Here is a 23,553-nt window from a genome sequence, read left to right as displayed (position 1 = left end):
TCTCCAGCAGCCTGCCTGCACCCAGCATGGGGAAGGGAAGAGGGCAACAGGTGGGTGCTCAGGAGCCCCATGGGAGATGGGAACAGGGGAACCCTTCGGGGACGTCATACTGGAGAGCTGCCCATGCAAAGCTTACAGACCTCCTCCTCTCACGCTGGATTTGTAGTATACTGTCATCAAATTGAGCTTTCTGCTCCTCAGTGAGGGCATCGTACTCCTCCTCATCCATCTCCTGAAGGCGTGCTTTCTCCCTCCTGGCAGCTTCTTCCTGCTCCCGTTCTTCCCATGCACACATGAGAAATCATTAGCAGATACATGCAGAGCTTGCTTCTGGGGGTGAGCACACAAACCTGCCCAGATCCTCCAGGATATGCTGACAGTGGTGAGCCCCAACCCCAAACCCTAATTGATAATGCCCATAAGTGCTGCTTTGCAAGAACCATGTCCCACCACGCAGGAAGCATGGAGGATAGGTACCATGCCATGAGAGTCTTGCTTGTGTCTAAGCTTCAAAGACAGACTGTAAGGTAGGTGTTCTGCATACCATGGAGCTATACTTTAAGCAACCGTGAAGTGAGTGCTGGCTACGCTGAGGCAGAAGGTTGGATATTAGGAAAAACTTCTCTGAAAGAGCATTTGGGCACTGGCACAACTGCCCAGGGAGGTGGGGGAGTCACCGTCTCTGGGGGTGTTTAAGGGCCAATGGGGATGTAGCACTGAGGGACGTGGGCAGCGGGCAATGTTGGTGGTAGGTGGGTGATTGGGACTAGATGATCTTAGAGGTCTTTTCCAACATCAGTGATTCTATGGTTCTATGATACTAAGGCGGAAGGATTAAAAATACCCCATTTCTTCCAAGTTCTGCTGGTTATGTCCAGATGGACACAATGGTAAGGCTGACAGCTTGAGAGGACGTTTGAGAGGTACAGAGATGATTCTCACCTTCCTGCTCTTTTGCGGACATCTCTTTGGCTCTCCAAGAGGCAAAGTCCTGGAACAGGTTCACAAAATAGATGTAAGGTCGGTTGTTGAAAGCTTTGAGCAGGCAGAGGAGAGCAGTTGCCATGCTGCGTGCAAAGAGAGTCTCCAGGCCATCAAACACTACTCCCTGGTAGCAGTCACTCAGCTGGGAATAAGGAAGAGAGAGAGTCAGCAACAGCATACACTAGGCTCTGAGCTTGGCAATAAATGCAGATGCCCAAGGATACGAGCCATCTTGCTGCCCATCAGCTTGGAGCTGGTAATCCAAATCACAGATCATAAAGGTTGGAAAGACTACTAAGATCACCTAGTCCAGCCATCCTCCCATGCCTGTAACTGCTCTAGACCAGGTCCCTCTGTGCCACATCCACCCTTTTCTTGAACATCTCCAGGGATGGTGACTCTCCCATCTCCCTGGGCAGCTGTGTGAGCACCTCTCTACTCTTTCAAAGATACTTCAGCCCAGATGAGCTCCTACACTCTGCCAACTGATGGCATCTGCATCTTCACCAAGATGCTGGCAGTTCAGGACTCCCTCCAGCTGTCCCCTCACACCTCCCAGTGCCTCCCACCCTCCTGACCCCCAAAGCAGAGGATGTGCCATACCTGCAGCCTCTCAGAGAGGATGGCTCCCAGCACATCATCGGGCAGCATGCAGCTCAACAAGCCTGTCTCTCCCGCTGCACTGCTCTCGATGCTCAGCCACTGCTGTGCAGGAACGCAGGGAAGGTGATGAGAACTGGAGGAGCCCTGCAGAGTTGGACACCACGAGACAAATTAAACCCCTTGGAAGAACTCCAGGCAACTCCAAGCGCTTGGAGATAAGGTCTGAGGCAGAACAAAGACACTTGAAAGGTCACATGAACCACACAGTGCAATCAGTCTTCACCTGTGAGCCTGTCGGGTCCGTGTGATGCAGTTTGTGGGACTGAGATGCATGGATATCCGATTTCCTCCTGCTGATCCCTGCACTCACCCGGCTGCGGGAGCTGGTGGAGTGGACGCTGGTCTTGTCCCCAGAGTTGGACTGGTTTGTTTCCAGGCTGTGCCTGGGCTCAGTGCTGAGCCGAGGGGCGGACGGGTCTGTGCTTTGACCTGCAGAGGGGGCAGAAGCTCAGCAGGGCCTGGTGATGAGCATTGGGTTTTTGAGCCATTTGACATACAACACCATGTCCTTCCTAACACATGGGCAGCACCAGTTAGTCATAAAATCATAAGATTAAGGTTGGAAAAGACCTTTAAGATCATCTAAGTCCAACCATCCACCTACCAGCAATACTATCACTAAAAAAAAGCTGCATGGTACATCCCCTAGAGATCAAGCCAAGGGTTCACTCTTTGGGACCATTGTTTCCACACCCTGTATTCTCCTACAGATGCTCTAATGCTCAGCCTTGTCCCAGCTGCCATCATCAGTCTCCACTGGAGCTACGTTTTCCATGCTGGATATCCCAACCCACCCCATCTTCTCCCAACCCAACCCAACTCAAGGCTTGGCAATGCAAAAGTTCTCTTTAAAGGTGATGTCTGCACTGCTAGGAGCACCAGCTGTCCAACAAAACACCTGAAAAGTTGCTGGTCTCATGTGGGGAACAAAATAACATCCACGAGCTGTGCGACCTGATGGCATATATAGGAAAATTCTCTGGAGAAAAGAGTCAGTTTCTCATCTGAAGCTCCTCGGGGAGGCTGCTCTTCCCTTTCTCTCATGTTTGTGAAATCACTCTCCAAGCCAGGCACCTACTGCTTAATGAGCCACTTCACAGGGCTTTCTCCTCATTGAAACGGGCAGCAGTTCTGCCTGATGGCCACGGAGAGCTAGCTGAATTCAGCTTTGAGGAAACAATAAAAACCCCGAGAAATAGGCAGGTGTGCTTCACCACTCTCAGGAATAGGAACATGTGCTGAGCAGCCTGCAGGCAGCAGGTAGCATCCCTGTGTGAGCCCTCAAAAACGAAGAGATTTCAAACAACTGGCGAAGGCTGGTGAGCTGGCTTTGCACTACTACAGACAGACAACTAACAGAGCCACAGAACTGCAGAATGGCTTAGGTTGGAGAGATCACCTAGTTCCAACCACCCAAAGGGGGTAGGGTTGCCAGTCTGTACATCAGGCTGCCCAAAGCCCCATCTGTGGCAATGGGCACATCCTAACTCTCTGGGCAGCAGCTAACATGGAGAAATTAAGTAGACACGGTGCTTGGGATAGCTCTGGCCACGTGTCTGGACATACCAGCATCCTCTGCCTCCTTGTGGCTCTGCTCTATGGCAGCCCTGAGGCACAGCTCCCGTGCTTGGAGCCCAGCTGAGCTGCTCCTGTCGGAGATGGCCTCCATCACCAGCGAGTCAATGGACAAGCAGGCCGTGCCGTAGTGTCTGGAGAGGGCGACCGCGGCCGATGTCTTTCCTTGAGGGAGAGGAAGGCCTACATGGTGATGCCGTTCTAGAGAGGAGGAGACCATCTCCAGCTCACTGTCACCCAAGGGCTTTGCCCCATGTGGTTGCCTCAATGCTTGAGCCCTGTCCCACCACCATTACTGTCTCAGAGGGCCCTTCATGTAACACTAAGGCATGTTTGTGGGGGTCAGGCCTTCTGACCCCCACAAGCCAACATGCTCCAATGAGGCAACATGACTAAGTCCACCTAGTTTGGTGCGACACAAGCCCATCTGTACAGACACAAGATGAGCCACTTCCACCAGTTAGGGGAAGGCCTGGTGCAGCCTCACAGATCCATGGACACCTGACTTCAGGTGGTGGCCCGCCAGGATGCCTCTTGCCCTGCTCCTCTGTCCCCTGTGTGGCACACAAACCCGTCAGGGGTGCCCCGTGGATGATGATGGCGATCCCTCGGCGGTTTTGGGCCGCACGGCTTTCAGGAGAGATATCGATGCCCAGGTGGCGGGCGATGGCTCTGAGGACAGGGCTGTCATCCAGTTCTCCTGCATCCTCCTTGCTGCCACTGGTGCTCTGCTGATGCTCTGCTGGGCAGAACATGGTACAAAAGATATCAGCCTCCTGCACACCAGTGATACTCAGCTTATTCCCCATCCCCTCAGATGCTAGGAGAGGAGACCCTGCTGACTCCAGTATCAAACCTGGGGCTTCCCCATGCTCTTCTTGCATTTAGGGTCTGCCTTAAGTTGCTGCTGATGGGTCCCATTCAGCAGATGGAGTGGCAGAAAGGGGAAAGCACAGGCACCCAGTGATGCATAAAGGCCCTTCTGCCATAGTGGACAGAGAAGAGGCAATAATCATAAGGCTCTGACCTGCTCCATGTCTCTTCTCAAGATTCTCCTCCTCTTCTTCCCCCTTTTCAGATTTAGTGTCCACCTTATTGGACTGGCTTTCATCAGAAGTGGAGAGGGGAATGACTGAGTAATGAGATGAGAGGGAGTGACTGATCCCAGCAGAGTGCTCTCCTTCTTGATCCAAGAGAGACTGGACATCTTCACCACTTGCTGAGGAAGAAGGACAAGGGGAGGGCTGATAATGATGAACATGGCCAGGCAATCTGCTCTTTGCCATTTGCCACTTTATGTGGCCATATGAAAAAGGATGGAGAACTCCCCATAAAGCAAGATAACCAAGGCATTCAGAAACCTGTCTCTGCCTTGGGGGAAGTTTAAGTTTGCGCTTTTGTTGTTTGGAAGGAGAAAATTTAAAATACTGGTGATGGTGGACCTGGTTCTACTGACTGAAGGGCTCACTCAATCTTTGTGGGTGAGACACGCTGAGGACAGCCTCACCATTGTCCTGGCCTGCTGGATCCCCAGTCCTGGACTTGGTCTGCTCATCCTGCAGCCTCTTCTGGTGGTCCTGGTAGTACTCCAGCACCTCTGGGGGCAGGTTCTCACCTGGAGCACGTGGGGGCAGCAATAGGGTATTGCGGCAATCGTAGTCCTTCAGCATCCGCAGGATCTGCATGCATAAGGAAGAGAAACCAAGCAACGTGTGAAGAAGAGAAGACTTGACCACAAAAGGCCACCAGACCTTGCTTTGGGGACTTCATACATTTCCTCAGGGAGCTGAAGTACCATGAAGCCACAGCATGGGGACCAGACCTCCTCACCTGCTCCTCAGCAAGGTACTGAGGGTCAAACTCCAGCGAGTAAAACTCAATGGGGAACTCGCATGGGTTCTTCACCACCACTGTTCCTGCTGCCCCATCGCTGTATGGCAGCAGAGGTCCCAGCTCAAGCACTGGGGGGTCGAACTCCAGTTGTGGCTCCAGCCCATGCCCTGAGACTTGCAGCTGGAGGGGTTGGCTGCTCTGGCAAATGTTAATCTTCAGCTCGCATCTGTAGGATGTCTGAAAAGAGGGTTATGTTGCTCAGACACAGCCCTGGCACTGCTGTATCAAGCAGCAGAGTCAGGTAGAGGCAGACAAGCTTTCACTGGTTAGAAACATCTCTGCCCTGGTCAAAGCCACAGACAAGATGGTTACATCTCAGTTAGCAATTCAGACATTGCTGGGAGCACTCCAGGCACATAATCACCCGTGCCCATACTGCCACATGTTGGCAGGCTCCAAGTGAGACGTAACATAAGATTTGGGGAGGTTTCCTGGCTGTGTGCCTGGGCCACGTGACAGGGATCACTGGCATCACAGTGGTGTGGGTGTCTGTGCTGCCATGCCCAGGAATGCATCAGACCAGTGCTCAGTCTGCTGTACTGGCAGGATCAGCCCAGAGCAGCCCTTCCAAGGCTCAGCCTGCAGTGCATTCCTTCTCCCTGTGCTCTTGTTATAGCTCTACCCATCTCACCTCTTCAGTGGGTGTAAACCTGACCCTCATGTTGCATCGCTGCCCTGGGGTGAGGTCCCCAGCCAAGGGCAGCACCTCGAAGACACAGGGCTTGGCCTTCAGCTCCTGCAGCAGCTTCCGTCGCACGCTTGCTGGCAAATATTTATCCACCTGGGCACAGAAACCAACCTGTGAGACTTCTCTGGCCTGCAATGATAGACCCTCTGTTCCTGCAGATCTCAGTGCTGGGGATAGAGAGAGGCACAGGTGCAGATGGAAGACAAGAGGAGCACCAGATAGGAAACAGGCCCAGATGAACCAGCCTTGCCCTGTACCCTGCAAAGGCTTCATGACTAGTGGCCTAAGTGCTCAGGCACCGATAGGGGCAAAAAAGAGACCAAGGAAACCCAACTGATAAGCTACATGCTGTCCTTGCTTTATAGAATCATTGACTCATAGGATCATTAAGACCTCTATGATCATCCAGTCCATCAACCCATCACCACCATGCCCACTAACCCATAGAATCACTAAGTTTGGAAAAGACCTCCACAAACATCTAGTCTAACCATCAACCCATCCCTCCATGTCCACTAAACATTACCTTCTTAACAGGCTCCTTCAAGGTAACGAACCATTTACAGGGCACCTGGAACTGATTGTAGAGCTGGATGGTTTCCTCCTTACATTGCCCACACTGGACAGCGGAGAACTCCAGGCTGTCCCTGGAGATGCAGAGGGACGGCATGGTCACCCAGGCACGAAGGCAGAGGTGAAACGTGGGGCCTCCTGTGACCTAGTGAAGAGCAGAGTGCTCAGCTGAGAGCACAAATGGGTCCTGCTTCTATGTCCTGCCTGACACGGGTGACAAAAGGTGGTACCTTGATGGGCAGCAGCACATCTGTTTCTCCCAGTGGCATGTTGGCACCCTGCGGGTCAAAGCGCACCTCGAAGGTCTGGGTCTCACAGTATGGCAGGTTTGTCACACGGTCCAGTTCCACAGTGAAACCTTCAAGGATGACAACAGAGCAGCTGAGATGAGCAACCAACACACCAAACAGTCATACAGGTGTGGCTGCTATGTGAAGGAGTCCCTTTCACCTCCAGAGAAGACCTGCTGTCCTGTGTTAGAAGGAATTCTTCGCCAGGCACCCCAAGGATGGTTGGGGACCTCCCCAAAAGGGACATCCAGCTAAAGCTCCCCTATTCAATAGAGGAACAAGAACTTGAAGGAGGCATCCACCCCTCTCATGGTGACTCAACATGGCAACTCATAGCATGGGAGATGACAAGCCTTATTTCAAAGCCTGTTTTGAAAGCCTATTTTGATACGAAGGAAGACCTCACAAGCTCTTTCCTCACGAAGGTCAAACAGAAATGTTATGACACTCTGAACCAAAGCACTCCTCAACCACACATGGTACCCTCTTTTTGCAATGCAAGCCCACAGAGTGCACAAAACCTCAGCAGGAGATGCTGAGGGGTCTCCCAGGTGACTGGACCAGCTCAACCCTGCAGCCAAGCATTTGGGCAGCCACGAGTGGGGCCAGGACTCTGTCCAGAAGAACTCAGGCTCTACAGCACTGAGTAGGGGGTCCTGAGAAGGAGCAAACAGTACAAAAAAAGCACTCAAAGCCCTCCACGTGTCCAGGGACACACATCAACAGAAATGGTGAGATGCACCTTCATCCCACTTACCTGTGTCACGCAGGACACGTCCATCTGCACAGAAGGACACGGGCAGCTGCCCAGTGTTGGTGATCTTTACAATGTGTGTTTGGATGTTACCAAGAATGACATAGCCAAAGTCCAGGATGTACTCAGGCAGCTGCACCCTGAAAGTGGGAATAAGGAGAGTCTTTAAAGCATTTCTCAGCTAGCAGTGAGACCTTAATGAAAAGCGGGTTAGTTTTAAATGGTGTAAGTGCATGGATACTGGTCCATGAATAGTAGAGTCCATGGATCCAAGCTCCCCTGCTATGAAAAGCCATTGTAGTCCACTGGATCTCCAATGGTCTTGATCCAGCCCCAAAAGAGCACTAGTAAAGGCAGTAACCAACACCCATGAGATTCACGGAAGGTTTTTTCCACAGGAATCCCACTCAGCAAAACACAAACTACGCATTTTGCAGAGTGTCGCCTTCTTCCTCAGTCATTTGTTGGAACAAAAGAGGCCAGCTGTGAGTTGCCTCTTTCAGAGCTAGTTAGAAGGGATCCATGGTGATGGATGGGCGTCGTGGTCTGCATTGGAATGGAGCAGCTGCGGAGATGGGCACCCCCAAAGCTTGTGGGTGGCCCTGCAGAAAGGAGGGCATCCCACTGCTCACAGACAGCATGGCATGTCCCTCTGGATCAGGTCCTTTCCCAAGTCCCTGACCAGGCCCAGCCCTGCAGGAGCTCTCAGGAGCAGCGGTGCTGGCTGTTATCCTTGGGGCACCTGGAAGCAGGGAGTCCCCACCAACCTGAGAAGCCTCTGACGAGCTCGCTTGTCAAAGACAGAGTCCTCTGGGGGACAGGAGACCAGGAGCTTCTGCTGCTCCAAAGCGTGTTCCTCTACCAGCATCTCTTCCATTTGCATCTGCAGCCGAATGTCCAACTGTGGAGAGCAAAGTCAATGGTCTGGTTGCCATCTAACAGATCAGGTTGCCCAGGGCTCCATTCAACCCAACCTCGGGCACCTCAAGGGATGGGGCACCCACGTTCAGCTATTAAGTTTCATAAACATGGCAGAATTTGTGAGCAAGTACCTCAGTGATGCCCTGCATCTCCATCACAAAGTACCACAAACTCAAAGATGATGCAGAGAGGAGGGATGATCACAGGCAGGAGGTCCCAAGTGACAGCATGGCACACCCAGCCCCACTGCAGTAGGGTGGCACATGCAGAACCACGTTCTCACCATTGTATCCGTGTCATCCACGGGTGTCTCAGTGGCTGTGACCTCCCCAGGAACAACAGCCTCATCTCTCTGGTTCTCTTTCTCCACCTTCTCTCTTGCCTCCTGGAGGATCTTTTCATATTTTTCATTTCCTGGAGGAAGAAAAATATCCAAACATAGAAGTGGGAGCGCAGCACCAATCCCAAGTTAGCTGAGAAGTCCCCCTCCCCCAACCTCGTCCTCTCCCAGCAACACTCTACAGGCAGTCTATGGCAACAGGTGCTGCTTTTCCTCTGAATCAGGATGCTCACTTCCACCATGCAGAGGAACTCTTCATCTCCTGCAGCGTGATGCAAATCTGTCCTTGCCAAGTGCCCTGCTGGTCATGTAGACCATCATCATTCCAGCTGCAATGGCAAGCCTCTCCTGGGGCAAAGCCCACATGGGTTCCCTTACTGGGGACTCAAAAAGCTGCTGGAGGGCTGGGTGTTTGGGTGTGACAGCCCTCGAGCCTCCGGGTGGGTGACAGCCACCCTGTGGGTGTATAGACAGGAGAAAACCAGGGGACCTTCCTGGGGACAGAGAGACAGAGCTCACCTCTGATATTCCTGGGCAGATCCAAGCAGATCCTGGGAAAGCTCCCTTCCCCTTTCAGAGTGATGGTTTCTGGCTCCAGGTGCCCCACTTGGATCTGGAAAGTCCTGCAGAAGGCTCCAGGCACTCCTGGTAAGTAGGAGACGTTCATCACCTGCTCCTGGCTAGGTCCAACATAACCCTGCAGAGAGTGGGAGAAGGAACAGGGAAGGCACCAAAGACAGATAGTGACATACAGGAGCAGAGAGGGGAAAGCAGAAGTGCCAGGGCTGATGCTGTTATAAGTCTCAGCTGCGACTTCGGAAGCTCACAGCAAGAGGGCATCAGCGTGTCATCCTTGTAGGATGCCCAGCACTCCTTTCCTCCTTGCCCCACAGAGCTCTTCAGGAGCAAGGGCTGCCCACTTCTAGCAAAGGAGCTTCATGCCCTAGCTAGAAAGCAAGAGCAGCCCTTCTCTGCCCCACAGGGCCAGAGACATTGCTCATGCTTCCCTGTACTCACCGTGCTGGGCAGCACCAGGAGCACGCCGGGCAGAGAGCTGTCGCTGGGGCTCAGCACCCGGTACTGGAATCCCACCTTGCCACTGTTCTGTAGGGTGAGCTCTGCTTCAGCAAATTCATTAAACAGCTGTGGAGGGACACAAGATGGGCACTGAGCCTCCTAAGGTGGGATGGTGTGAATGTGGGGAAGCTACAGCTGCAGGGCATAAGAACAGGTATCTGGGCTGGCTTGCAAAGGTGCAAATCCAGCCATGTAAAGAGGTCCAAAAACCACCAAAAATCAAAGATAAACCAGGAGAGCTGCCCTGTTGTGCAGTGTCAAAGTCTAGAGGCCACTTCTGGGTCATCATCCCACGACTCATCATTTATCCTTGCAAAGCAGCATGCGTATTGCAATAGCTGGATGGGCATCTGTCTGCAAGCACTGATGGAGCCAGAAGCAAAAAGGGCGATGGTGCTGTACACAGTTAGAAATATCTGAACGGCTTTTAGTTGAGAACAGGGAAAGTAGGGATTATTATGGGGAAATACTCTCCACCTACTGACTGGGAAGCCCCATTCAGCTTCTCCCCTGGTTTGTTTTGTGGCTTAACCAAAAGCAGTAGTAAAGAGCATCTCCTTGGGTCTCAGCCTGCAGGAGCTGGATGTCCTAAGGACATGTTCCTCGGCAGACCATCCCTTTTCTGCCCAGGGAAGCAATGCTAGAAACCTTGAGGAGGAGGAACTCCCAGCTCAGGAGACTGGAATGGCCATAAGAACAACAGCCGGGATGCAAGATGTGTTACACAGATGTTGGAAGAGGGGTGGGGAAAGCTGTCCACCCAACACAGCTGCTGGGAAGAGTCCTTAGGCCTTGTTGTAAGATGAGGAGCAGCCCCAAGAGGAGCTGTGGTACCTGCAGCCCGCAGTCGATCTCTGTGACATCGAGGCGGTAGCTGATGACTGAGGCCTCCCCGCTGAGCATCACCTCGTAGGTCGGACCCCCCTCCACCTCACACAGAGCTGTGATGTGGACCACCAGGTTGGCATGGCCAAAGAAGGTGAAGGTGACCTGCTGGCTCTCGCCTGGCTGCAGCTCACCATATAGTGGCAAGATGTCAAAAACCTGGAGGAAGGGAAGGTTGAGGTAGGGAGCATCAAGGTTAATGAAGAAGAGCCACCAAGCCCCAGGGTGAGGCTGGAGCTCTGGCTTGGGGTGAAGGAACATGATTGCAGGTGCACTCAGATACACAACATCATCCTGACCTCTTCTGCAGCCATCCCGCTTTTCAGCAGAGGGACCACAGGGAAATCTTCTCCCATGCTCACTAATTAATGCTTTCATTAATACATTCCATTAGCATAATTTGGGAGGTCTCTTGGAAGCAATGCATTCTCTCCGCAGCAGATCATGCCTTTAGAAGCTTTAACTGCCTTTGGAGAACCGTGAGACTGGGAGATGAGAGTCCTGCAGCTGGGGGAGGGATCCAGCTCAGCCCACATGGCTCCTTTTCACTCCTAGGCACTAACACGCTGCCCCCTCTTAAAATGCTGCAGCAAAATTCACCACAAAAACTTCCTACAGTCTACTTGATTCATGCCAAGAGGATGAATGATACCCACTCGATTAATGCTAACAAGGTGAATTAATGCCCACAGGTGGGGTCCTTGCTCAGCCCTACAACACATCCTGCATGGCCTCTCCCAGGGCTGGTTGCTTCATCAGCACTGCACGATGCTGTGCTCAGAGGGATGCAAGGCCTGCTTGCCACACTGGAACGTGGAAGCCAGACCAAGGAGACAGCTCTTACCTCCTCCACACCCAAAGCAAGGGGCTCGTTCTCCACAAACTGCATTGGTTCCTCCACCAGGCTCTGAGTCTCTGCAGCACTCTGCAGCTCCTTGACAGCAGGTGGTAGCAGCTGGAAAAAGAGCACCAGGAGCTGCAGCAGGAGCTGGCTGCTCAGGGGGAGACCAGTTGCAGGAGTTGGACTTGATGATTCTTGTGGGTCCCTTCCAACTTGGGATATTCTATTACTCCATGATTCTGTGTGCTGCCACATCCACATTCTCATCCAATCTATGCGGGCTCTTCTCTATTGGTTTGGAGAATCATAGAATATCCCGAGTTGGAAGGGATCCACAAAGATCATGGAGCCGGGAGTTGGACTCGATGATGCTTCTGGGTCCCTTTCAACCTGGGATATTCTATGAACCAACAATGAAAGCCTCCTATGATCATCTCAATGGATAAGGAAGAACCTCAATCAAGCCAGACACAGCTGAGACAGAACCCAGGCACCAATCAAACATGGGCTGTCCCTACTGTCAGCTCAGTTTGGGTCTGAGCCCATCCACAACTGATGCCCCAAACCTGGACAGGTGAGGTTCTCTGTGACTGAAAAAGGGACCCAGCTGCAAGAAAAGAATATCAAAAACTGAAAAATAAGGACCTTGGGAAGTCACTGACAGACCTTCAGGTGCTGCTTGGGTTTCGTCTCATCTGCTCCCCAGTGCCAGAGAGCTGAAGATCTCCACTGGGGTGATCTTTTTGAATGGCCCCCTCCAGGCCGAGGCAGCTGAGATGCTGCTTCAGTGGTACTGAACCTCAAAAGTGCCCTCAAACAAAGAGAACTTGTCCTTGGGTTCTGATCCCTGTTTATAGAGAAAGGCTTTGTAATTGGTCTTGGAGTTGAGGAATATGCACTTCTTCTTAATTAGAAGAAGTGTTTTGTGCTGCAGTCTTGACTTCAGTAGAAGCTGCAAGAGTATTTAGGGGACATCCTTAGACCCAATTAGAGGCTCCATCTCCCCCAACAGATAAAACACAGAGGAGGGCTGAGTGTTCTCACATTCCCTTTTCTTCTCAGGAAGAAATGGCAAAACTTGGCCATCTTCAGCCCTCTGCAAAAAAGCTTTTTGCCCTCATGCAGCTTATTCTTTGGTCAACAAGCAGTTGCAGATCTTTCAGCTAACGACCACTGCTGCTCACTTCAGCAATGCGGGACTCTGAGCACAGCTCCCCGTCCTCCTTCCTAGCCTACAGAAGGAGCTCCAAGGGGATTACTTTCCTTCCAGCCCCCCTCTCCAAACCCACCATCCTCAATCAAAGTCCTTCTGCACTACACATACACCTCCTGGTTTCAACACCATGCATTCCAAAAGACGTTAGTCAGGCTCTTCTAAGCTTACAACCTCCCCTCTCCCCGGAAAGGCTATACAGATATTGCCTAAATACAGCAAGACGAGCAGAAGATCAAACTGCAGTACAGATCTGAGGCAGTTTTGGATCCTGCTTAGGCACATCCACTTGGATTTCCCTGGTTTTCTTGTGAATACGTGACAGCAAAGCTGGAAATCAAAAAGACTGCATGCTTCTAACTCGGCATTTAGCCACGCTGTTCTGTGCAGCCACAGGGTAGCATTACTTCTGGCTAAGGAAAAACATGTGGACTCACAATGTTAACACAGCTGCTATTAGGATGTAAGCAGGCACAGCCCTTCTCCTTGAACTTCACACTCATTTTGGCATTTCCTGACCCCACCACCACTGGGATCAGCCTCCAAAGCACATCAACAGTCAGCAAAGCCATTCCCAAAGCCGGATGACAGCAGACTGTCTGCCACCTCTTGTTTTGGGAAAGCACCCATCTGCTCCGTGGCTGCCAATGCAACATCCAAGCAGGAAGTCTATGGGAGATTCTACCTGAGTCTCCGGGGGTCCATCTGTATCTGCTGGCTCTGGGGCAGGTTCTCCTGCTGCTCCCACCACTTGGGCTGGCTCCTTCACATCCATATCATGGCTGCTGCTGTCTGCTGATGCCAAGGACTCCATCGGGTCTCCCTCTTCTTTCTTTGGTTGGGGTTTGATGAAATATTTAGGTACTGGAGGACTGAATCTAGAACAGAGAATACATCAGAACAGGGACCTGCAACAGGAATCCTGCATGGGATGGATGAGCTCTGTGGTCCCTCAGCAGGATGAGGCTGATGGGAGCCACTGGGGATAGGCTCATCTCTGTGCCTGGAACGAGGATGGAGCCAAACAGCAGTGCTAAGTACTTTGGGGGAAGGAGGTCTTGGCTGTTTTTAACCAAGGGCCAAGCACGGGCTTTTGCAGCAGCCTTGGGTGCTTCACTGCTAGCTGGGAATTTGGAACCCTCCATTAACAATACACTCTGCAGTGGATACTCATGGCTCACCAAGCTCTCCAGCCAACATCCACTTTAGCGAGGGAGAATAACCACAGCTTGGAGCTGCTTGAGATAAATACTACGGGGTTAATAACTCCTGAGGAGAGGTAAAGCCCTGAGATGGAAAATCCATAACCATTTATTAAACTACCCCTGGTTCTACAGAATGCTTTGAGGCAACTTCGTGGCACCGCAGTGCCTCGACAACAGCAATATTTCTCATGCTGAAGTAGAAGCTCTCTGGGACTCCAGAAGGTGATGTGATCATTGAGTACAGCTGCAAAGCAGCCAGGGACCACCTTCCAGGGGGAAAGCCTGGAAATGGGAGCAGTAAGTACAAGACAAAAGGGAAGGATCGCAACAAGCCAACAGGTCAGTGAGAGCTGCTGTGCTTCTGCTTGCTGGGACAGGAAATCTTCCCAAGGTGAGGTCTCAGGAAAGCAGAAGGAAGGGGGAGGAGATCTCGGGGTCCATCTTGCCCCATCCCCAGTTGCCCTTCACCATTCAGGGTCTCCGTGTGTGCACAGGTTGCAGCTCAGACCTCCCCAGAGTGAAGAGTGGGGATGGGAGCGTGGTTGGATGGCCACTGGGGAGGGAGGGAGGAGACCCTGCCTCTGAGATGCCAGAAATAAGCCTGCCTGTGAGCCTGCTGGGGACACAGCTTCACACCGCTTTCCACACCCTCCTCCCAAAATAGAGGAGCTAGAAATCACACTGCTGCTGCCAGCCTGATGTGATGATGCAGGCTGAGCAAGAGCCATCAGCACCAGGACAGTCACTCAAACTTCATCTTGCCACTGCAGCTGGCTGGATGCAAGCAGTCTCTGCTTTGAGAATGAGCATTCCTCCTCCTCACAGGGCACTGGAGCAGCAAGACAGGAGACCCCAAGTCCCAGAGACTGCAGGATGATGCTCCCACGTTCACCTCCTGCACATGCAATCACTTGAAACCTCGACTGACCCATCACTTTCCATCAGAAAAATCACCAGAGGATCTTCAAAGCTGCTCTTGCTGCAGCTTCCGCCTCTCTCAGAGCATTTCCATGGGACCTGGCACTGCAACTCCCCAGCCAACAAAGGCACCTGCACTTCTCACCCTGCCCACGGGCATAGAGAGATGTGGAAGATGTTTTTGGAGGAGTTCAACCCATACAGCACCGCTCCCCTTTCAGTTCCAGGTGCCTGCACTGTCCTGCCAAGAAAGACATGTAGGAAATGTGCACATGAGCACAGTCCTGTGTGACATGGAGCACTGCTGGCAGAGCAAACAGCCTTCACTTGCCCTACCCCAGTGTGTTCCCCAGTGCCATGGCACTGCTCTCCAGACCATCATGGGGAATGGAAGCACTTGGGTTGGTCACCCTTGGGTAAAGGAATCATAGAATCGTTAAGGTTGGGCAGGACCCCTCAGATCCCAAAGCCCAACCCCAGCCCACCCCATGTCCACTGACCACATCCCTCTACCCCTCATCCCTCTGGAGCTCCTAAAGCCCCAGATGTGCTGCCCTGGGGAGCTTTTAATCTCTCTGAGACACAGCAGGCCCATGACAACACTGGGGAGGAAGGGGTACACGCTCATGTGAGCCTCCCCAGCACCAGGACATGGCAAACACGTGCATTTCAGACACAACTTTTTGCTTCCTCTCTCCTCTGGCAGCTGACAGAGCACCGCTGTCAGATTTTTGCCTTGCACTGTTTTTCACTGTCTCCATTTTCCATTTCTTCCTTGTTATAAAACCACCACCAAACAAAGGCCCCATCAAGCACAAGAGATTGTTTTTGTCAGTAACGAGGCAGGAACCTGGCTGGCAGGGTCCCTGCAGTGCAGCCTGCTGGGGGGGACACGGCAGGAGGGAGGGCAGAGAAACGAGAAATTATTAATGCCACAGAAGACCCACTTGGGAGGAGAAAGGCTCCTCATTTGTTCGAAGTAAATTGGCAGACAAAATCCTAGGTAGAAAAGAGGGAGACACTTCCGAACTCAACAAACCCTTGCCATAAAGGATTTGCTGGCAATGCATTGCTCTGGGTTCGTAGGCACGATGTTCCCACTGCAGAGGCATCAGATCAAGGCAGACAGCAGGTCTGATAGGTGCCACAGCTGTGCGGATGGTTTGTGCTGGAGCACAGACTACATGGAGCGTGTAGCTGCTTCCCAGGAAGGTTTGTGTCCCTGGGTCTCAAACAGGGGTCGTGCAGGAACAGCAGTGCTCAGAAGGAGCCATGCGTTGTTGCTTACTCCCATAAAGAAGAAAACTTTGGACAACAGCTGAGCATAGTGCTGAGCCTTTGGCAGTAGCAGTTAGAAGGCATCGGTCATGGATGTCTCTGGTTATACTGCAGATGCCTTGCACAACCCATGGATGCAATGCTTTCCTTTTTGACTGAGGAGCTATGTACTTCCCTTGGAAAGGAGCACAAGTCAGTCCCCATGGAAGAAACCTTAAAGATAAGAAATGAGGTGCTTGAATTTGGCTCTGCCCCTTGCTGGGTGGAAATTGATCCCAAAACAGCAGACAACATAGCAGTGCAGTGCTTAACTCAGCTTGGAGCTATCAAAGGTGCAAGGGAAGGGGAGAAAGTGACCTCAGCCTGTCCCTGCTCTGTACTGTAGGGGAAGAGGAATCATGAGAGATTCATGGCTCAGCAGTGTTGGAAAAGAGGCACGGTTGGCATGACCTGGGCACACCCAACCACAGCAATGCTTGGGCTGGGTGATGAGATAGCTCCGCTTGAGGAACTTAAGAGTACAGAGGAGGAAAAACAATAATGCTTTCAACAGTTAGAAGAAAAATAATAATCTAGGCACAGTCTTGTCCAGACAGAGAAACAACATTTTTATCTCCTGGTCAAAATAAGCATGTGTGTCTGATTGATGCTGGGAGCCTCTGACGATGGGCTCCAGCAAGGTAAGATGTATGGATGGTTAAATTCCATCAATCATGGGACCTGATGTTTGATTCTCCTCATGCCAGGCTGAGTTAGTTTGATCTGATAATTTAGAAGACCAACGGTGCTTAATATGGACTAGAAATAATATCTGACATGCTGCCCTTCTGCTGGGCTCTTAATGAGCAATTTGAGGTGTTAATAGCTTGGAGACTGTCTTCATTTCCAGCTCTGCCACGGAGAATCACATGGTGTCTGCTGAGGGACCCAGGGAGAGTATATTAATGCTTAATTAAGATGCAGAGCAGAAATGGGAGCTGTCGTAACGTCCTCCTCACTAACAAGACAGCAAAGGGTCTAACGCCTGAGACCAATGGAGCATGGGCTGCCATGCTGCCCAGTGCTGGAACTCCTTGATGCTGCTTGGCCAATGGAGCCGGGTGACTCAGCATCCCCTGCAAGAGCCACTGCCCGCAGGCTCAGGTCCAGCAAAGCCAATTTAGGTGGGGACAGGGTGATTAAAAGCCAGAAAAAAAAACAACTCAGCTCTCACATTTCCAAAAACTCGAAGGGGTTCTAAATAATAAGAGTAAAGATAAACAGGCAACCGGCCAACAAGTGGCCCCAGAGGAAATTAATTCCACACAGGCTTTGGTGTAATGTGCTTGTTTCTCTGTTATTATAAAATATAAGCATTGTTCTATCATCAAAATTAGATTCTCCCTTTAGCTTGTAATTAAACCCTAATCTAATTTGCCAGGAGATGACAGCGGCCTCCAAGCAACGATTACAGCCCCGCTCCCCTCCTGCCTGCCTACCTCACTCTGTGTGACTGGAAACCTTTAGGGTTCACTCCTAAAGGTGCCATGCATCAAGGTCTAATGTTACTTGGTCAGACCCAGCTGAGAACAGGCTGCTCAGAGCCCAAATCCTCCCCTGAGCCCTCCACACAGCCACAGCTCATTTCCAGTCCCCAGCAGGTCTCCTGCTGTGAACCAGATCCAATTCTCCAAACAAAGCTGCTTATTGATGATCTGTATTATTTAGAAGAGCAACACTTCAATGCACAGTGGTTAACTTTCCTAGGGCATTATGGAAAAACCATTTGCTGCTGTAATTAAAACCATCCAGACTAGACTTTTGTACTACACGGAGAGGCCACAGCAGGAAGAACGGCTGGAAATGTGCTTATAGATGTGCTCCAGCCTGACTGCAAGATGGCTCTTGGGCTGGGAATCCATAGGGCAGCCCTGCTCCCTGGGGACACTGGTTCAGTGGGCAACATAGGTGGTAGGTCATAGAATCATGAAATGGCCTGGGATGAAAAAGAACATAATGATCATCTGGTTCCTACCCCCCTGCTATGTGCAGGGTCGACAACCACCAGACCAGGCTGCCCAGAGCCACATCCAGCCTGGAAGAACAGTTCAACTTGATGTTGGTCTTTTTCCAACCTTAATGACTTTACGAGGTAAGAAAGTGAGATTCTGGGATGTGGATTAAGGTTGAAGTATTGTAGGCTCCTACAGTCTCCAGTTGCTGCTGTAGGACAGGTCATGTCCCTCCCAGCCTCAGACTGGTGCAGGTCACCTCCTCCCTGAGCACTCACCCTGACCGCAGCCAGTAGGTGACATTTCCAGACGGGAGAGCTGAAAGCAATTTATCAGATGGCAAGCAGACAGACTTGGGCTCTGCAAATTACAGACAGGACAGGAGTAAGGAGAAAAGGGCAAGGCACGTACCTCATCTGGCTCACATGGCTGTCTGTCAGGAACGACCAGCGGTACCGCACGAACAGCGGGCTGCAGTTGGTCATCTCAACGTAACGCACGTCCTCGGTGTCGTTCAAGATGCAGCCAAAGTCCACGGTCGTGGTGTCCATGTGGAGGTTTGGGAAGTAGACTTCCCCCCGAATGGCAACGTGCTCCTCAAGAGGGTGCTCAAGAAATCGTATAGTCAGAACCCGCTCTGCTACCCGGATGTTCAAACCCTCTTCGTAGGCGGGGTTAAATCTGATGGTGAGGTGATGTTTCTCCCCAGTCTCCAGCTTTAGTGGCTGCAAGGAGATGAGATATTAAGGCCAAGCTCAATGGGGCCTTGGCCAACCCAACCTAGCGCTTAATCCTGTCAGCAACCCTGCCCACAGCAGGAGTTGGAACCAAGTGGTCTTTGTGGTCCCTTCCAACCCAAGCCATTCTATGATTCTGTGTAAATCAGCAGTGTGATGAAGTTCCACATCTGGTGGCATGAAGTAAGTGCACAGTGTGCCAGGTGGGATGCCAATGTGAGCTTCTCAGTTCATCCCTCATTTCCTATATGGTGTGTGTCTGCTCGCAAGCACCCCAAACACCCACATGGGACCACATCAGGCTTACACCTCTGGCTCTACACAAGAGAAAAGCGAGTACTGGTCTGCTGAGCCCTGGACTTGAGAAAGCTACACGCCAAAACTAAAACCACATGGGCGCTATGGTAACTACTGGCTCCTGAAGTGCTCCTTCATCCTTATACTCAGGACACAAGCAGTGGCACTGCAGCCTCAGGCTTGCAGCAGTGAGGGAAAATCCAAATTTACTCATAAGAAAGGCAGCACGTTTCTTTCAACAGCTCAATTCAAATGCGGTTTTGCTCAGGCCAGGCTGCTGCTGACCCAAAGACCAAACATCTCCAACTGCTGAAGCTGCACCACAAAGCCCAGGCTGCTCACCTGGGAGTCCACAGAGAGAGGCTGCTGTGCTGCATCGCAGAGCGAGAAGGGCTGCTCCACGCGCAGCACCACACTGAGCGGCAGGGAGGAGATGTTCTTCAAGTCCAGGGTTTGGTGCTGAGTAGTTAGGACATCACTGGGTTGCTACAGAGACAACAAATGGAGGAGGAGTGGCCATGGGCCCCTTTCCCTTTCTGCTGCATCGCACGTTTTTCAACCTCTGAATTGCAGGTCTCTCTATTGACCACTCTAATTGCTTTTCACTCTTTTGGAAAGATTTTCTCAAAGTTTATCAAACATTTTTCCTTTTCAGAAGCCACAGCATCCTGCAGGGGACTGGAGACATCAGTCTCTTACAGAGGAAAGCAACAGGACCCAAGAGGAGGCAGCTGCTTCTACAAAGCCAATCCACATCATACAACTCCAGCTTTGGGCTGAGAGGTGCAAGGCTCATTTCCACTTGTGTAAGTCAGTGTTTGGGAAATGAGCTCTACACGCATTGCTCTCAGCCATCTGCCATGCCATTGTGCTCGGTAAATGGTGAGCACACATTGAACAGAGTGTGGGCACCAGGGAAGAGCGAAAAGCTTCTCATTAAATCTGAGCTGCCCGCAGGATTGTGAGCTATACTGAGAGCCAGGGAGCTGGAACAGAGACCTGGAAACACTGACACTAAATAATGAACTATTTTCTCTTTTTCAGACACCTTGTGGGAGAGGGAAGGATGATGCAGGAGGCAGGAGTTAAGAGACCAAAGGGCACCTGCTTTGTGTTGCTGTTATCGTCAGTGCAACTGAGGGACGTCTGCGGCTTCTCTGAAGGAAAATGAGGGAAATGCAAAGAGCCAACATCTCTACCAACAGCAGAGAGAGTGGCAGAGAGACAAGAGACCATGACAGTTTTTCCTTGTCAATCTGAGCTGCTGACAGCACTCTCAGTTTTCTCAGCCACCCTACAGGACCGGCGTCCAGACTTTGGTGTGCCACAGGGATCTACAGAACCCTCCTTTAAAGTGAGTACAGAAACAACAATGCCTCTCAACAAGCAGCCCCAATACGACACTGCTGGGGAGCTGTAATCCCAGCATTACGTGGGTGAGGAAGCAAGGGATGGTCCTGTTCAAATCAATAACCAAAGCTCCATGGACCTGGAGAAGACTTAACTTTATGTTAACATATTCACACACTCTGAAGGCTTTAGGTCAGCAGCCCTACCATTGAGCATGAGGACACAACCCAGACACTTACCTTCAGCACCCGGAAAGTGATTTCCCTGGAGGAGAGCTGCAGGACAGGGGCAATGAACTCGCACGTGACATCCACCTGCATGATCTGAGTCTTCACCATCCTGCTGCCTATGATGGCGTGGCACAGCAGCCGTTCTGTCACCACCTGCAATGCCACAGTGCCCCATGTGCCCCATTGCTGACCATAACCCTTACAGAAAGCAGTAGGACATCACTACAAAAAATAACTGCACTAAGGGAGAAGAGGGCCCCAAACCAACAGGCCTTCCCTTGGAAGCTTAGAGGAAAGGATATGAAGGAGAAACCCATGTAACAAGGCATCTCAGGTTGCAGCCCTCTGCCCAAGCTAAGTGCCCTTACACTCCAACTTCTGGTTCCTCTTGTGGTATTGCTCACGGCCAACTCACGGATCCCTGTTCAGCTTTCAAAGAATCATAAAGTGGCCTGGGTTGAGAAGGACCATAACAATCATCTAGTTTCAAACCCCCTGCCACCTGCAGGGCTGCCAACCATTGGACCAGCACAACACCCTCTTTCTCCAGTGACCTGGTCTATGTATCTCCTCTCTGTTTTCTTTTCTCTCTCTCTCCAGCAGTTCAGAACTGTAAAGCGATATGCCTGGAGAGTCCTACCACGTGAGTTACCACATCTTCCTCCACTACTACACTCAAAACACCTTTCAAAACCGCTGTCACTGTGGGCACGGTGCGCATTCACCACTGGATGCTGCTTCCCCGCACAACTCCCTTCCAACCCAAGCCATTCTGCAGTCTTCTGAATTGGGCTTCCCCTTGTAAAAGAGGCCCATGCAGTGATCCCATTAACACCTCAAACTGCAGCTCACGGGTGCACAGCCCTACTGGCAGACCAACTGCCCTAGGGACAGCGGGGCTGGTGTGGAAATATTGACACAAGCCCCAGCTGTCAATGGTAACGATCCCTGGGAGCAGTTCCCCATGTGGAGAACGTCCTCCTGTGATCACCAGGGCTGACACACGCCTTGTTCATTTTTCTCCTCTGCAGCTCGGTGCCAGACAAGCCCTCTGCCCGTGTTTGTGCACAGAGGAAAAACGCTGCTGCTCCCAGACACTGCCCCCTCTGCAGGTGTCAGGGATGCTTCTCCCCGATGTATCACCTTGCCTTTTCTGTGTTTCATTATTATTTACTTACTTACTAATCTCTCTGAGCTTACTTCTTTTCTCTGCCCTTCCCTTCTGCCTCAGCATGGGATGGCTTATCACCTTATCACCTGCCATTTACCCCCTAAAGTAGCTCGTATTTTGATATCAGCAAGATTGCTTTATGGTAGCTATAGAAACAAGAAAAGCCTTAGCAACTGATGGTGGCCAGCAAGGAAAGCAACTGATGCTGCCATGGTAACTTGTGGCATTTAAACACTTCTTGAAGAAAAATGCTCATTTTCTCCACTAAGAGCCAAGGGGTGCTGAGGTCATGGAATGTAACCCGATGGGAAGGGTTCAGTCCCAAACCCAACCTCACCCTTGGGGTGCTGGAGAAGCCTTCCAGAATCATCTCCATCGTACTGCCCGGTATCAGCTCCATCCTCAGCGGCCGAAGTCTGAACACGGGGCCCTGGGGGGAGCTGTCCTTGGTGCTACCCAGGGCTGGGAGGCGATCGCGCTGGCGGAACGGGGCGAAGCCTTCTGTGGTCCAGAAGAGCTGGTGGGTGCGCCTTCCCTTGTTTGTGATATTGAAGTGATAAAAGCAGGGACTCCGGCTGGAAGAGAAACAGAGACGGAAAAGTGCCAGGGAAGCTGGGATTGCCCAGTAGCCACCCAGCTTCAGTACTCTACTGGTTGTCCCATATTTAACAGTGTGCAACATTTGGTCTGTGTGAAAGGAATAGTTTTCATGGAATAATTAAGGAAAAGACCACTAAGCTCATCCAGTTCAACTGCTGACCCATCACTACCATGCCCACTAATTTTGGGGCTCCACACTCACTGTATTTTTCCAAGGTACTTCCCCCAGCAACCCTCGCTGCCCCCAGCAGATCACCATCCTGTGCCCTGGTGCTGTGTTTTGGGATGATAAATGGGACATGAGTACATGGGGTCAATAGAAGTTCTCCTGGTATGAGGACAGCAGCAAGAGCCAGTCTGTTTGCAGAGGGGACCAGCAGGGGGTAACTAACTAGAGCGAGACATAAACCTAAAAGAGCATTCAATGGAAATTGATTCTTTCATGTAAAGAAATACTAACTTCGGGCAAGGCTGGAGTAACTCTTTTACCCTTTATTTTACCCATTATAAATCTCATTTTGCCCAGGGAATGAACAGTTCCAGGGAGAGTTCAAAACCAGCACAAAGCACGTGTCCACCGTAAGGAGCTAAATACAAACACAGAAGCAACGAGTGTTTGAAACAGACTGTAGAAGTGTTTGCTGTGTAAGAACTCAGCATGAGACGCTGTGTCTCGTGGAAAACTTAGAGCAGCCATGCCAGATGCAGGACCACAGCCCTGAGAAGCTCAGCTGGTGCCTGGGCTCTTTGTAAGGACCTGCCTTCCTCTCCTGCTCGTAAGACATGGAACCCCCCTGCTTCGAGACGAGCCCTCTCAATTAACAATTATTTTATCCTGCCTAATATCAGCAGGCTTTTCCTCCTCTCACTTTCAGGGTTGTTTATAGAATGTGGCCCCCATGCCCATGGGACATACCTGTCCCCAGCCACCATCCCACGCCCTGGGATTCCACAGCTGTGATGGAAAAGATGGCAGGAAAAATAACAACAAATACAAAAATTCAGACAGGAGAAACAAGGGAAAACTACACCTAATAATGAGAAGCTCAGCAGGGAAAGACAAGTGAGCTGATCAAGGG

The 23,553-nt window shown here is 51.4% G+C and overlaps 1 protein-coding gene across 1 annotated transcript; it reads right to left on the bottom strand.

Moving 5' to 3' along the window:
• Window positions 1-58: 58 nt before the first annotated feature.
• LOC140257508 (hydrocephalus-inducing protein homolog) lies at window positions 59-23,407 on the bottom strand. Its single transcript, XM_072346846.1, has 25 exons — window positions 23,391-23,407; window positions 22,212-22,449; window positions 20,713-20,856; window positions 19,466-19,609; window positions 18,501-18,814; window positions 13,383-13,575; window positions 11,488-11,598; window positions 10,593-10,802; window positions 9,699-9,824; window positions 9,201-9,378; window positions 8,625-8,755; window positions 8,188-8,321; window positions 7,424-7,560; window positions 6,607-6,734; window positions 6,330-6,521; window positions 5,747-5,896; window positions 5,053-5,292; window positions 4,730-4,901; window positions 4,250-4,441; window positions 3,794-3,964; window positions 3,214-3,387; window positions 1,871-2,076; window positions 1,588-1,731; window positions 943-1,126; window positions 59-279 (listed from the first exon to the last, which is right to left on the bottom strand). The coding sequence occupies exons 1-25, from the start codon at window positions 23,405-23,407 to the stop codon at window positions 59-61; spliced, it is 4,251 nt and encodes a 1,416-aa protein (XP_072202947.1).
• Window positions 23,408-23,553: the final 146 nt, after the last annotated feature.

The sequence above is a fragment of the Excalfactoria chinensis genome, chromosome 11 (genome assembly GCF_039878825.1).
Source record: "Excalfactoria chinensis isolate bCotChi1 chromosome 11, bCotChi1.hap2, whole genome shotgun sequence".
NCBI classification, from domain to species: Eukaryota; Metazoa; Chordata; class Aves; order Galliformes; family Phasianidae; genus Excalfactoria; species Excalfactoria chinensis.
The sequence above is the reverse complement of the archived record's forward strand: the minus strand, read 5'-3'. Positions and strand labels throughout refer to the sequence as shown.